The 16,554-nt window shown below is 42.5% G+C and overlaps 1 protein-coding gene across 1 annotated transcript in view; it reads left to right on the top strand.

The window, feature by feature from the left end:
• SPTLC3 (serine palmitoyltransferase long chain base subunit 3) overlaps positions 1 to 16,554 on the top strand; it is a 79,316-nt gene that overhangs the window by 30,493 nt on the left and 32,269 nt on the right. The window contains exons 5-6 of the mRNA XM_081097450.1: positions 501 to 606; positions 9,869 to 10,088. Coding sequence (XP_080953576.1) covers positions 501 to 606; positions 9,869 to 10,088 — 326 coding nt within the window. The remainder of the gene's footprint in view (positions 1 to 500; positions 607 to 9,868; positions 10,089 to 16,554) is intronic.

Genomic DNA, 16,554 nt, shown 5'->3' with positions numbered 1-16,554 from the left:
TGTTGACAACTCTGAAGTTGGAGGCTCCCAAAGCATAGGAAGTGAGCCAGCTGCCAGCACTGCCGCCACCCCAGGCAAACCCAGCCAAACTCTAATATGCTTGTGTCTTCAACACTAGGGTTAGTTCATTATACCTCTCACAGCTCCTTTCAACCTGGCAAGAAAGCTTACACGTAAAAGATTCATTTAATGTAGAATTTCCTTCTCTGTTAGGGCAGGAAAGGAGAGTCTTTTAAGAGCCTTTGACGCCATGTGCCTCCAGCAGAGGTTTATTCTGCCTGCTATGCAAACCCGACTAGTCACCTTGTCAGATTCCAATTGTACTAAAAAGAGGACCCCTCTACCCTACCCCCTGCCCCTAGATGTTCTCTGATTCCAACTTTGTTCTCTGAAAATTCAGGTCTCAGCCTGAGCCTAAAAGATCTGCCACCTCCCCAAAAATGATAATGAGGAAGGAAAAAAATTCCTCTTGTGACTCAATTTTTTTGTATTATTTAAAGACATGCAAAGCCTAGAGAAGCTCCTGAGAGACGCTGTAATCTATGGCCAACCTCGAACCCGCAGAGCTTGGAAAAAGATTCTCATCATGGTGGAGGGCGTCTACAGGTATGTAAATAACCGGAGACATTTCAACACTAAGAAGCCCGCAGCAAGCTGACAAATGGTAAAAGGCTCACCTCTGCTAGCAAGAGGGAAAATGGGTGAGATATGGATATGATGGAGGGGTCCGAGCTAAGCTGTGAATGTGAGCTGCCAAGCCTTGGGTCACCTGTCTCTTTAATGGCTATACATATGGCACAGCACCTTGGCGGCTGGCAAGCTTGTGAAGGCTTCTTCAGAAATACCCTCACAGGGCATTGCTGACTTGCATTGATTCTTTCTTCTACCTGTGGCTGCCCACAGTTTCAAAAACCTTTGGGGGCTGGAATGCTCTTTGCCTTTACAACTCTAGTAGATGTTGCCCATGGGCACCTGGGTGGCCTTAACCTGGACAGTGCAGCCAACTTCCAGTTGTTTGCTGATCTTGGCCAGTAGTTGGTATCAGAATACAAAAGGCTGCTCATTTCCCTCAACCTGAACTGCAGTTCTCCATAGAGAGTTCAGGGGTGGGGAGAGAGAATGGTCTTGGCTCTTGCCTGAGTTTTCTGCCCCCTTTTGAGCCAAGCAGACAAAACACCCCATTAAAGCCTTTTGGAGCTGCACTTCTATACTGCAGCTTGTGACTGAGTTTGCCTCATCCCTGACTGGATTGATTATCGTTACTGAAATGGAAATTTCTTCCAAGCTCTCCTTCTGTTAGATACCCTAGTCCAAGAATCAAGGAAACATTATCTCAGAGTTGCTCACTCCTAAATCAGTCTTCAAACAAACTTATATTAGAGGAATGGAGGAAGATGTTTCCTATGAGATAATGATAGGAAAGTGAAAAATACGAAAAAGAAGAGAATGAGGGCTTCACTTCCCAACAAGGAGGAATGTGGCCACAGTGGAGACTTGGGAACAGAAGCAGCGTTTGTTTGTTTTTTTAATTGGTCCCAGAGTGCATGCTGTTCCTCTTACATAAATAAATGACAAGCAGCAGATGAAATGTGTCTTCATCCATTTTTGGGGGAAAAAAGAAGTGCTTTCTCCCAAAATAAAATTATCATCATCCTAGTATCATTTTCCCCTCTAGTATTTACTGCCCCAGTGGCTGGTGTTCTGGGTGTCCCCAGTGCTACTGTGGGGTTGCAAAGTTGGCATTTCAAGTTTCTAGTAGGCCACTCTCTGCATCACCTACCGGGACTCCTCAGGCGTGTCCTGTTTATGAAACCTCTGGGATCACCCTAGCCCAGTGTTCTCAACCAGGGTGATTTCTTACCCACAACTCACCCCACCCCAGGCACATTTGCCAATTTTCAGCTGTCACAAATGCAGATCACACTGGCATCTAGTGGGCAAAAGGCCGGGGATGCTGCCGAACAGCTTACAATGCACAGAACAGTCTCCTACAACAAAGGGTTATCCAGCTTAAATGTCAACAAGACTGAGGTTGGGACACCCTGCTGTAGACTAATTGAACTACTCACTGGCTCTGAACTTGCACTTTTAGGAAATAACCTCACATTGCCTTGGGTTGTCATGACCGCAAGCACAGACCTTTCTTCCTTTTGTGCCAGCTGCCAGCCTGCAGGGGAGCCCTTATCTAAACACCTGTCACAGGGCCTGGAATAGCGGGAGGACCTATCAGCTGAGGAAGAGCAGACTGGGCATCTCCGTTAACCAGAGCAAACAAAATCCAACTGAAAATAAATAGACCGTGACTCCACTAAAGGGAAGTTGCATTTTAAGCACTTTGATCGTGGCTGAAATTAAGTGGGCCACCAGCGTTTTTACTCTCAGATACTCCCATCAGTGACAAGAGAAATCACTCCAGCAGCAGGCCCTCTTCATGGCTGCACTGGCTCTGGGTCCTACTGTGACCTCAGGAGGACAGGAGAGCCGGGTGTGGATTCCTGGCTCTAAGCCAGCCCAGCACTAAACCACAACTTCAGCTTCTCTAGTAATGATGACCATTCATTAGTAATGTGATCCATTGCTGCATAACAGACCGCACCAAAATGTAATGGCTTGCACAGCAATGAGCTGTTGTTTCCCATGCTCCCTTCTGCTCTGCCTGCTGTTGGTTAGGGGTCATTCATTGTGCTGGGTGGTCAGCTGGGGCTGGGATATCCAAACGACCTCACTCCCACATTTGGGCTCTTGGTATTGGCTGTTGACTGAGGTGCCTGGTTCTCTGCCCTTCCCTGGGGTGCTTTTTTTATCTGTAGGCGCGTCTCACTTAGCGGGAGCTTCTTCACAGCATGGCGGCTGGATTCCAGGAGAAGGAAAGCAGAAGCTGCCCGTCTTTTGAGGGCAAAGCTTGGAGCTGGCACAGTATCACTTCTGCCACACTCAATTGGTCCAAGCACATTGCAAGGCCAGCCCAGATTCAAAAGGAGGGAAAATAGAATGGCTTCTTGCTGGCAAGGCTGGCTCATGTGTCCAGGGATGGGAAGATGTGTAGGTAGCCATCTTTGGTGGGAATCTACCCCAAGGGCTCCATGAACCTGGCATGTGTCCACAGTGCAGAGTCCACCTCCTATGGACTTGCCATCACAAAGAGGTTCCTTTAATGTCACCAGCACAGAAATATCATCTTTAAATAAGACTGTGAACTAAAAGGCTTCATTCATAGATAAGAAGTAGAGCACCTCTTAGACAGTGCTCAGTGCCTCCTGGGGTCTCCGTTTTCTCCACTGTAAAAGAAGGCTAGCCTGGAGTAGAGTTCTGGAACATATGGATGTTCTCATTTGATGCAGTCACCAGAAAATGAAATGATTTCCCACAGATTTTCCAAAGGGCTAAGGTTAGAAATGTGCAATCAATAGTTTACAAATGCACTGTCACTTTTCAGAGATGTACTATGAACACATACCTGGTTGATATCTACAGGAAGCCTCCTTTGAACTTTCACTCCCAGATTTTATCTCTTGCTTGTGGCTTCCCATCATGGGCAAAGTCCTCCCACCACAGGGAGCTCACCGAAATCAATGTTTTCGTAACTCCAAAAGAGAGCAGTCAGCCAAATCAGAACGTTTCAGGCAGGTAACAGGTAGAAACGGCTAGATACCAAGGCCAAGAAGTCAGTAAGCTCAATAAAAGCAGTTGTGATCATAACAACATCAATAATAATAGTCATGTCAGTACCCATCAATCATCTACATATTATTCTTTACATTTAGAAGATAGAAGAGTCAGGATTTGCAGGGAGGCCTGGGATCTGGATTCAAATCTTATTGTTGCTGCCTACAGCTGAGTTCCCTTCATAAGGTTCTTTTTTTTCTTCTTCTTTTTTATATTTTTATTGCTTTCAGAGAGGAAGGGAGAGGGAGAGAGAGATAGAAACATCAATGATGAGAGAGAACCATTGATTGTCTGCCTCTTAAACACTCCCCACTGGGAATCGAACACACAACCCAGGCATGTGCCCTTGATCGGAATCAAAACTGGGACCATTTAGTCCACAGGCCAACGCTCTATTCACTGAGCAAAACCAGCCAGGGCCATGATGTTCTTTTTTAAGTGTTAAATGCGGTCATATAAGCTAGTGCTTGCCAAAGCCCAGCCCACAGTAAGCCTGCAACCAAGGGTAGCTTTTTTCATCATTAAATTTATTTTCAGTTGAGGAAGTTGCAACTTGGAAAATAACCTTCTGTATAGCAAAGCTGTTTGCTCTTCACCCATCTCGAGGAGTGGTGTCAGAGGAAGGAGCCCACATTGATCATATTTCTACTTCTTGCTAAACATTTCCCATAGGCCATCTTGAGTAAGCCTCCCCAGGTCTCTTGAGGTTATTGTGAGGATGAAGACATCGAGGCTCCGAGGCCAGGACAACTTGCCCCAGGGCAGATAGCTGAGATGAAACAGAGCTGGGATTCAAACCAGGTGGCCCTGCTGGGACAGAGGCCCAGTGTAAACAGGAGAGTCAGCTAATGTGTCCACATCGAATGAAGTAAACATGGAAACTACAAGGTCATCCATTTGACTTTCAGCATTTACCTATCAAGGGCTTAGGTTCTTTATCTGTAAAATAGGAAAACTGAAACTTGAAATCTAAAGTTCCATGACTCCATGATTTTTGGTTTAAAAGTACAATAGTAATATTTTAGCATTCTGGTTTGTATTTTCATTTAAATATTGTTCTAAAATCACACTCTTCAAATTTTGTGTCTCTGAGAAGTCTAGTTTTTTGATCACTGCAGTAGAGAAATCTCAAAATTACTAAAAAATATACAAAAGAAGGAGAGAGGGGTCTTTAAATAATCTGAGATATAAACTAGCACAGCTGTAACACAAACCTTCAAAATAAAATTAACCAAGAAATAATATCCAACCCTTCAAAAAAACACATATATAAAGAAATGCTGAAGTTTCAGAATGCCATTTTCTCTAAGCATATAAGCCATTCTCCTCCTCAAAATAATGTAGGTTTAAGGATTGAGAACTTCTGTGGTAATCTCTAACCTCTGCCTCTATCATTGAAATAAATAAAGACAAAGCATAAGAAAACACTAGTTACTCTATTTTTAATTAGTCTTAGCTCTTTTTGCTCTCTCTTTCCACCTTCCTTCCTTCTCGTGGGTTATACTTTGGGCCCACCAAGGAGATTTTTCCACCATGTAAGTTGGCAAACTACCAGTTTAACTCCCATCCTGCCAGTGGATAATATGGGTTATATCGGGAGGAGAAGGTGGTGAGAGGAAGATTTCCAAAAGGAGTCTTGTCACTTAGCTAATACACTATGTAATAGAAAAGATATAAAGAAATTATTCACTGGCTTGCTGGTTTAAGCATAATTCAAATTCCTGCACAGAGCTTCAAATTAACTGGTGGAATTATCTTACCTGCAGTATATTTTAGTTGATTTTCTTCTATTGAAGTCAAAAGAAAACACAACTTTCCATTCAGGAAGAAAGAATAAACACTCTTCTTGTTTTCTACTTCATTTTGACAGCAATTCACAGGAATAGCATAGATACCTTTTATGCATGCACCAAACTCGATATCCCTCTATAGGAAACGGTTCAATTCAAATGGGGTCACAATGAGAAAATGAAAACTCAGTGCGAGTGAATATAACTCTTTATAAAGGCTGAGTTCTCCTTAGACTCAAGTGTGCCCTGCATTAACTCCAGAAATCAGCAGTATCGTAGAGTCATTAATCTTACAGGGAGAAATATAAACCAGGTGGGCAGACTCCTAACATCAGCTAGACCAGCCCCAGCGAAGGATGGCTAATTAGCTGCTCCCAGTGTCTGCAAACTGTTCAACATTAACTCTGGCTCCTGCCAAATTCAGTTCCAGAACAAAGAATGGTTATTTGTGACATGTCAAGTTTTTTAGTATATTTGTGTTACCAACTTAAAACAGTTTAAAGATGAGAAGAAAATTCTAGCATTTTGAAGGCATAGAGCCATTTATTATATATGACACCCATATGCCTCTTTCCTAGAAGATGCAACACAGAGCATTGTCAAGGGCTCCCACTTTCTCAAGGGAGGCCTCATCACAGCCATGTTCTCCTAGGCTCCTCCCAAGAACAGGAACAACCCAGTGAGCATGCATTCATATGTCACACACTTTACCAACATCATTTCTCATCATTCTTATAAAGATGTTATAAGGAGGGTCCCACCATCATGCTTATTTTACATATGAGAAAACGGAGGCACAGAACATCATATAAGTTGTCCATATCCTCACTTCGCAAGTGGTAGTGCTACAACCTAAGCTTAGGCCATTAGATGGCTGTACCTCCTCCTCCTCGGTGGAAGCAACTTCAGCAAGCAATTGATCTAAGAAAATATTGGAATTACCTCACAGACTTATTTAAAAGAAGATGGCTCTGTTTGGTCTTCATTTCATTAAAATCTGAAAACAGCCATTCAGAACAAAGCACAAATGAAATAAGCTGAACTTTGTTAAAATTAAGAACTTCAGCTTTGCAAAAGACAGTGTCAAGATAATTAGAAGACAAGCCACAGACCGGTGAGATAGCTGCAAAAGGTATAGCTGATGAAGGACTGTTATCTAAAATATAAACAAACTCAAAGTTCAACATTAAAGAGACAAGCAACTTGATTAAAAAATGAGCCAACAGACATCTCACAAAAGAAGATATAGAGATGCAAACACACATAGAAAAGATGCTCCACATATGTCATCATAGAATTGCAAACTAAAGCAACAATGAGATACCCCTACACATCTATTAGAATAGCCAAAATCTGGAGCACTGACAACATGAAATGCAGGCAAGGATGTGTCGCAACAGGAACTCTCATGCGTTGCTGGTGGGGCTGCAAAATGTGCAGCTACTTTGGGAGACAGTCTGGTAATTTCCTCCAAAACTAAACACACTGTGATCTACAATCCAACAGTCATGCTCCTTTGCATTTACCCAAAAGAGTTGAAAATGTGTGTCTACACAAAACCCTGCACATAAATCTTTATAGCATCTTTATTCATAATTGTCAAAACTTGGAAGCAACCGAAGTGCCATTCAGTCTGTGAAGGGATAAACAAACTCTGGTACATCCACACAGTCGAATATTATTCAGTCTTAAAAAGAAATGAGCTATCAAGCCATGAAAAGCTGTGGGGGAGAAAACACGAAATGCACATTACTAAGTGAAAGGAGCTAATCCAGAAAGGCTACATAGGGTATGATTCCAACTATATGACATTCAAGAAAAGACAAAATATGGAGACAATAAGATGATTAGTGGTCCAGCTGGCCCTCTTGGCCAAGCCCCTCTTCTCTGGGACAAAAGGGGAGGGGGCAGGAGACCGGGCTGGAGCTCCAGATCCTTCAGCCTCTATCGTGGAAATAAATTAAGTTTCTCAGTAGAAAAAAAAATGATTAGTGGTTACCACAGGTTGGGTTGGGGGTAGGGGTGAATAAGCAGAGCACAGTGGACTTTTAGGGCAGTGAAAATAATCTATATGATATAATAATGACACATGTCATTATATGTACATTTGTTCAAACCCATAGAATGTACGATACCAAGAGTTGACCCTAATGTAAACTATGGACTTTGGTTGATAATGTGTCAATGTAAGCCCATCAATTAAGACAAATGTACCACTCTGGTGGGGGATGTTGGTAATGGGGGTAGTTATGCCTATGTGTGAGTATACACCATGGAATATATGGGAAATCTCTGTATCTCCCACTCAATTTTGCTGTGAACCTAAAACTGCTCTAAAAACAATGAAGTCCTTTAAACACACACATACTCCCTCCAAACCAACACCATTGGTCTGGGTAATCGTACAACCAGCTGGACTGTTTTGATTGAATTGACCTAACACTTAAGTTTATTTTTGAAAATGTATTAACTTTAATAAATAAACTAATCAGGAAGAAAGGAAAAGTTCAACTCTCTGTTTGCGTCAGTTGATTAGCTCTTGAGCAGAATTGACGGGTTGCTTGAATTGTTTGACAAACTCCTTTGTGTGGTGAGGGTGCGAGTCTGTGTGTTTTCATAGAACTCCTGTCAGTGCAGTCCAAACTGTGTGCGGTGGGGACACAGCTGACCAGTGTTCTGAGCGCTGATTCAAGTCAAAAGTTCTTTTACATCCCCTGGGTTCCAGAGGTGCCATGTAATATAAGTTATAATTTTCCTTATGTATTCACTTCATATTTTCCCCATCGCTGGAGAACTTGAAGTGTTTTTGCAATGTACACTACCATGAAACGTTAAGCACGTAGGGCTTAAAACAAAACAGTTTATCTACAGCAGTGGTTCTTCGAGTGTTGTCCCCAGTGAGCAATATGGGCCACTCCTGGGAGCTTGGTAGAAATGCATATTCTCATCCCATCCCAGACCTATTAAATTAGAAACTCTGGGGATGGGCCCAGAGATCTGAGTTCTGATAAACCATTCAGGGGATTCTCATGCTCACTGCAGATTGAGAGCCGTAACCCTAAAGGAAAAGAAAGAGGGGACACCACCAGATGCCTCAAATGAACCCCTGACTTCCAGTGAGTACAGTCTCCGGCATCCACAGTTCTGTGTTCCGCCATTTCAATTACATGCGGTAAACCACAGTCCAAAAATATTAAACGGAAAATTCCAGAAATAAACAATTCATATGTTTTAAATTGCACACCGTTCTGAGTAGCATGATGAAATGCCTCCTTTCCACCCAGGATGTGAATTAGCCCTTTGTCCTGAGTGTCCACACTTGCATACACTTTCCGACTATCAGCCACTTAGTAGTCATCTCAGTCATCAGACCAGCCATCAGAGAGAGAGCCCACATTCACATAACTTTTATTACAGTATATTGTTATAATTGTTCCATTTTATTATTCGTTATTATTGCTACTCTCTTACTGTGCTAATTTGTTTATTTTTTAAATATATATTTTTTATTTCAGAGAGGAAGGGAGAGGGAGAGGGAGAGATAGAAACATCAATGATGAGAGAGAATCATTGATAGGCTGCCTCCTGCATGCCCCACACTGGAGATCGAGCCAGCAACCTGGGCATGTGCCCTGATTTGGAATCGAACCATGACCTCCTGGTTCATAGGTCGATCGATGCTCAACCACTGAGCCATGCTGGCCCAGCTTACTATGCCAGTTTATAAATTAAACTTTATCCTAGATATATGCATAGGAAAAATACATATTATATATAGGGTTCATATTACCCTCGGTTTCAAGCATTCACTGGGGTCTTAGAATGTAGCCCCAAGGATAAGTGGGGATGACTGTATGAATAAGAGATCTTAAGAATTTTCTATGGTGCTTTAATTAATACTATGTGCCCTAAATAAAGTTGTCTTGTGAGTTTTTATTCCTTCTTTCAATCTTTGGCAGTTCAAGCACTGAGTTTAGGTCAGATGGAACTGGCCAAATAGACAGTGGCAGATTGATAAGGGTGGATCACGTAGAGCAATTTAATTAAAACTAGCAAAATGCCCCAAACCCATATTGGTCAGTCCAATTAAACTAGTCGTCTTTACAAATAAATTGATCAACATTGCTGTGAGCTCCTTGTTGACTTGGCAATTAGCTATAACAACTCAAAGCACTTAAACCCACTAAATGTAAATTATTTTTTTCATATAAAATTCTGCCAGATTAGACTTATAAGATTGAGAAGGTTGTCTTGGCCAAATAAAATATCCCTTAAGAAGAAAGGAATGGCACATCCCTGTGGTCCCTAACTGGTATCAGGGCAGGCCGACTGAGAAATACTGAAAGGGAAACTGAGGCAGAGCTTCCCAGGAGGGTACACACTAATGACGAGCATTTCTCCTTATGCCCTAGCATGGAAGGTTCCATTGTGAATCTGCCCCAGATCGTGGCTCTAAAGAAGAAATACAAGGCTTACCTCTACATTGATGAAGCTCACAGTATTGGGTCTGTGGGCCCGACTGGCCGGGGTGTAGTGGAATTCTTTGGAATGGACCCTCAAGATGTCGATGTGTTTATGGGCACATTCACCAAAAGCTTTGGAGCCGCGGGAGGTTACATCGCTGGAAGGAAGGTAAGAGAGGGACTCCTCGTGTCTCTGTCAACCTTGAACAATCTGGGGACGCTGTCTGAGGGCTTCTCTGGGTTCCGAGAGGACTTCAGTTCCCCACACCTCGCTTGATCACGACAGGAGTTCCACAGCCAAGGAGCACCCAGAATGTTAAGGAGCTCACCCACCGACAGCACAGAGGAACAGGTGATGAGTAATCAGATTAGAATACAACAGCCACCCTATCTGTGTACACAGGCCAAGACAGTGCCAAGCAGAGGATGGTTAACTGCAGGGAAGAAGTGTTAGAATGAATGTCAGTTTTGCAGACAAATGATGAGGGATTACGTTTCTATATACCAAACCTCAGAAATGATAAGGGGTGCTATAAAACTAAGTAGTGTGGTTTGGGGGGCATGAAAATACAAAGCAACAGTGGGCAAAGGTCAGTTATTCAGAACTCTGTGCTATAGTGGTTTTAATCAAAATAGGAGTAGCAAGATCAGAAACATCCTTTTTAGGGGTTTTCTCTGCAGGATAATTATCTCTCACAATTTTGGAGAAGTTGTGATCAAATCTTGTCATCCTTTAATATCTATATGCCTTAAAAATTCTGATCTGATGGGATTAGACACCGTTCATTCTAGCGCCAGTGTCACCAAGGGGGTTGCCAATATAAACCAGTAAACGTTTAAATGAAATTTAAAAGAGGGAAGCAGAAAAAGAAAATGAGATACTCAAACCTGTGTTTGAGGGATAAAGGAGACAGTTGCCTGCTTCGTTATTCTGAGGGTTTTATACAAATCCTGATAGCTATCTCATATAGGTCTACGCCTGTCCCAAAGAGACTGCATGGCAGCGGTGTTGGCTCTGCCCAAGAGGGCACAGCAGGCCCCAAACCGGTGCGTGCAAGTGACATCAACAGCTTACCGAGAATTTCTTGTTCCTTGATCATTGTGACCAGCAGGGACAAGAGTTCAGATTCCTGGTAAACCAGTTAGACAAACAGGGAGGACAGCCGAAAACAGTGTGGTCATTGAACACTGGGATTTAAAGCAACAGATTTCATTGCGGTCCTGCCATGAGTTGCACAAATGCTTCAAATGTTCAGCGTTTTCAGGGCCTTTCCCATTCACTAAGCACTGCTTTTTTTTTCCAAGCTCAAAGCATTGTTTTCATCCTGTGGGAATTAGCCGGGTGACGCTAGAAACCGAGGGAGTGCCCAGGAGCCTACCAAACTCAGCTAAATATGGTGCAGGGTGAAATGCTCCCACCCTAGAGCATGGAAGCAGTGGGACCAGAGCAGCGGTTCTCAACCTGTAGGTCGCGACCCCTTTGGCGGTCGAACGACCCTTTCACAGGGGTCGCCTAAGACCATCCTGCATATCAGATATTTACATTACGATTCATAACAGTAGCAACATTACAGTTACGAAGTAGCAACGAAAATAATTTTATGGTTGGGTCACAACATGAGGAACTGTATTTAAAGGGCCAGAAGGTTGAGAACCATTGGACCAGAGGGTCTCGGATGCCCGAGCTGCCTTCTCCGGGCTCCAGGGCTTTGTGAGCTTGTGGTCTTGTGATTACTTTAGCAGCAGTTCTGAGCTATGGAAATTTTAACCAAGCTTAACTCCTTTTCCTGATCCAAAGGCACCTGAATAAACCGACGCTAGCGTGTCCTTGAAATATTGTCAAATTTGTTAGATGTCACATTTTCCCCCTCAGAGTTCCTTCCTCTTATATCACATTAAACAAAGGCTCATGGTTACCCTGAAGTAAGGCCCAGCTCACAGTTTTCTCTCACACTCTCCATCCCGCAGTCAGTAGACTATTTTAAAGGTTTATTTGCTCTTGTCTATGTAGCTTCTCTTCATTTGGAGTACATACTGGACAATTGTGAAAACTACTATTATTTACTTAATCAGTACGCATTCAATCTTTTTCTAGATTTTTGGATCAAAACAATTATTTTCAAATCACAAAGTTTTACTAAGAACCCGATGAGCATAGTAAATTTGAAATTATTAAGGTTTCATACCAATACGCAGAAAATGTATGCCTATCTGTTCATTTTCTTGCTCTGTAAAATACTCATTCTGTGCATGCTTTTGCCCAGAGGACTGCATCATTCTTCTTCCTCCTGTTCCTCCTCCTCTTCCCCTCCCTCTTTCTTCTTTTCCTTCATGTTGCCCTGCAGGCTCTGAATTGACCACTAGATGGCAGCAAGAATTAGGAAGTGTTTGGCAGAGATCCATTATAGCCTATACATAGAGACCTTCTTCTGCCCCAATCAGCAAGAGGCTAGTTTTCAAGACCTGAAGGGTGAGCAGAAGATAGAAGGCCACCTGAGAAAGTGTCTGATGATTTAAAAATCAATCAAATACACGCCTGTCTGGAATGGTTTTGGTGAGACTGTAATAAACCCAGATAAATTATGGTTTCCTTCCAGCCAAATGAGTTAATGGAACTTTTATATCTGCTTTTCTGTACATTTTTTTTAAATATATTTTATTGATTTTTTACAGAGAGGAAGGGAGAGAGATAGAGAGTTAGAAACATCGATGAGAGAGAAACATCGATCGGCTGCCTCCTACACATCCCCCACTGGGGATGTGCCCGCAACCCAGGTACATGCCCTTGACCGGAATCGAACCTAGGACCTTTCAGTCCGCAAGCCGACGCTCTATCCACTGAGCCAAACCGGTTTCGGCTTCTGTACATTTTTTAAAAAAATTATGTTAATTTTAAATTATGTATAGTTTCAATTTAAATCAAATTTTTATTCCCCTGGACTTTTAATAAATTTGTGGCAAATTTTTACCTGGTATTTGTTTTAAACTGTGTTTTTTAACTAGTAGGACATAGGGTTGAGCAAATGCTAATGCTTTTGCTTGAAAAAAAATCTTGCTACTTATCTATTTAAATAATTAGAGTACAGTTTTCAGAGTTTCACCATATAACTATTTCTGGATAATTTTCAATATATGTCTCAATTTGATGGGTATTAAAAATATCCAGGATTCTAAACCAATGGGTACAAAAACAACAAAATTAACCATAAAAAGTGTTCACACGCACATATGGGGAATTTACATTGGTCTGAAACCTTAATAATTTCAAATTTACTATATTGATAGGGTTCTTAGTAAAATCTTGTGATTTGAAAATAATTGTTTTGATCCAAAAATCTAGAAAAAGATTGAATGCGAAAGTTAGGGTTAGTCATAGAGGGATAAACATAACAATTACTAAGAGACTAGAAATCTTGGTGGAGCTGGTCAAGATGAGAACTATGTATATTAGCAACCAGATGCATCAGGTAAGAAAAAATATTTGGAAACAAAGGGGAGAAAAAAAATGGTTTGCTCCTAAGATAGTACCACAGATAGTAGAGATCTTGTCTTGGCTTCAGTCTTCCTGTCACAAAGTGTCCTACAAATTCATCTCTGTTTCCTGGGGTGCACTGCCCTGACCTCAACCTTCTCTCCCCGCCTCAGAGAAACTGCTAAAAAGTCTCTTAACTGTCAGCAAGATTTTATGATTTTGCTCACTTTGAGTTTGGAGCTGCTCTAGATAATCTGTGAGCAACTCAACTTGGAGGATTCTGTCCTTTTAAGACTTTTGAGGTGAAATGTCAGGTAATTGTCTTCACCTGTCGGAGCTCCATGCCATGAACGGCTTCTTTAAAGAATACCTGAGATGATTGAGCTAGGTTTCTTATTTTTACTTTGTAATTTGTATTGATCCAGTTGCTGAGGAGATGGGTCGACACTGCAAATCCAGTTTTGGGAGTTCACGTTTTCCTCAGGCATGATCTTGAGTTCTCTTGCTTGCCTGGTGCTGATTCCTATCTTTCACAGCCTTCGCAGACTGACCAGAGACTTGCAAATGAATGAAGCAAAGGTAGCCTTCATGATTGATAGGTTGCAGGGCTGGAATTCTGGAGGAGGGCAGTGGGAACAGGCAGCCACGTATGGAGAGAGCATCAGCCCCAGAAGCCTGTGTGCCAGACGAAGGCAGGCCCCTTGCAGAAGCCAGCTCTGCCCTGCGTGCTCAGCCCTGGCTGCATTTAACAGCCCTTTGAAGTAAATGGGGGTCATGGAATGAACACCAAGATGTTTATTCTAAGAGTCTCCTGTCTGATTTTCTCAGAAAAGCCACCCTTGTCCTTGAACTCCAAGCCTATGGGTAGAGAAAATAATCAGGGTTTTGAACGTACAAATGGACATGGAAACTTCGGTCTAAGAAGACCTCTAACCCACCCTGAAGGAAGACACAACCCAGACCCGCCTTGCAAAAAAGACCAAAGCCAACTCTTAATTCATGGCTCATGGTGCCCAATGGGGGGATGCTAGGAGGGAATTTAAAAAAAGAAAAAGAAAAGCAGAAAACAAGGCTTTCCTTGATGCTTTGCAGAAGTTACTCAAAGAACCCCACTTTCTAAACCACATAAGCTAATTAGCCCCTGTCCGTACACTCAGACTCTGAGAGAAAGTGGACTCCGTCTAGGAGAAAGAAGAGCATGGGCAAGATAGGCTTAATGTTAAAAGGATGTGATATTGCATTGAGGAGGCATTTATTCTAACAGAATGCATGTGATCTTATGAAACTTCTCGATTTTCTAAGAAAAATGGAGGGTTGGGGACACTGAGAAGAACCCTTAGGGATCAAAGGCACCTTTGTTTTGTTTCTTTGTCTGATCAATGCCCCAAGGCTAAGAGAGTATCACTATAGTTTTTTGCTATAGAATGCAGCTTACTTTGCCTGATACCCTTCAGGGACCCTCACCACCCTTCCTCAATCCTTCAAAGGCTCCTGCTCTCCATTAGACCATCAGGACTTACCAGACCCCGGCTAAGTAGCCACCACTATGGACTTTCAGAGAAGTGTGTAACTGTGTTCCCTGCTCTCAAGGAGGTTTCAATCTCTTTGGAGAAATAAGATTAATATACGTGAAACATTTGATGTTGATGCAATTCGATCTACTGTTTGGCTCTTTAAACACTTGAATATATAAGGAATTATAACATCCTCTCAGAAAAAGAGGAACAATCTCTGTGGACTTGGGAAAAGTAAAAGTGAAGGTGGTCTTCTCTGTGCACTCCTGGTCCCTCCTTTCCTGTCTGGAGAGGAAGTACAGTGTGGTGTTAAGGGAGGGGACTCTAGAGCCAGACACGTTGGGTCTAAATCCTTGGTATCTAACCACTATTTGGTTGAACAGTTTTCTGATCCTTTCTGTGCCTCAGCAATCCCATCTATAAAATGGAGATGAACACAGTTCCTACCTCATAGAGCTATGATGAAGCTAAAATGAGTTAACATATGTAAAGTTTGGAAAACGGAACCTCAGCCGGCCAATGAGTTGCAGCTATGGATATGTCATAGCCCTTGAACATTACCCTCTGCAAACCAGGAGAGCTGGAATAAAAGGACTCCAAGGAGTTCTTATATTTTGGTCCCCTCCTTCCACCCCATGCTCCCAGTTCTAAGAATCTCTAAGTTGGCACTCTATTAATACTTGCTGACAGCATCAGGTATTCACTTAGAATTAGATCCTATTCTAAGCACCATATGTGTATTAACTCATGTAATCTTTATAATGACTCTGAAGCAAACATAATTTTCTCATTTTTCAGAGAAATAAGTTAAGGCACAGAGAGGTTTAGTAACTTGCCCATGATCACAAATCAGTAAGTGGCTGAGCCAGGGCTTGAACCTAAGCAATCAGATCCCAGAGCCTGTGGTGGAACTCCAAGGTCATATCTTCTCTCAAGGAGACAACCCCTCATCACCTTTTTCAGAAGCACTAGCTTCTCTCTCTACTCCCAATGGACTCCTCCATTGTTTACTGAATAAGATGCCATCTGTATTCCTAGTTTTAGCACATGCCCATGCCTTTCTCCTCTTCTGCCTATATCCAAATCTACCCATCCTTCAAGACTGGACCACCTCCCTGAAACAGGCCTTTCCTGACTCAGGTCCACAGGAGCACCCATCATCCTGTCTCCTGCACCCTCCCAGGTGTTCTAGTTGGCTTCCTCAGCATCCTGCTGGGTGGTATCAGCTCTCAACAGAGAAAGGAAATCCCAGCTGCTGCTCAGAAAGGAGCATTGAACATAGAGCTGGTGCAGCTGCTCTGGGAAATGGCTGTCTCTCTCTCTCTCTCTCTCTCTCTCTCTCTCTCTCTCTCTCTCTCTCAATCCTGCACCACCCCCACCATCCTCCAAAATGAACTTCACAAATGCCTGCGGCCGGTGCCTTCGGTCAGGCCATCATCATGCACATACTCTTCAAATAAGGTGAAAGCCAACCCAACTGTTTTTATGAGATTCACTAAACAAAAGAATAGACAGAATCGAATTTTAATTTTAAGGTAAGTGGATAATACCTGCCAAGGACTAGTTTTTAGACCTGTCTTCTCTTCTTGGACTCCCACATCCAGAGCATAGCCCAGAGAAAAAAGGTAGGGGGTAGGGGGAGGAAGAGA

This window comes from Myotis nattereri, assembly GCF_964212035.1.
Source record: "Myotis nattereri genome assembly, chromosome: 8".
NCBI lineage: Eukaryota > Metazoa > Chordata > Mammalia > Chiroptera > Vespertilionidae > Myotis > Myotis nattereri.
The sequence above is the reverse complement of the archived record's forward strand: the minus strand, read 5'-3'. Positions and strand labels throughout refer to the sequence as shown.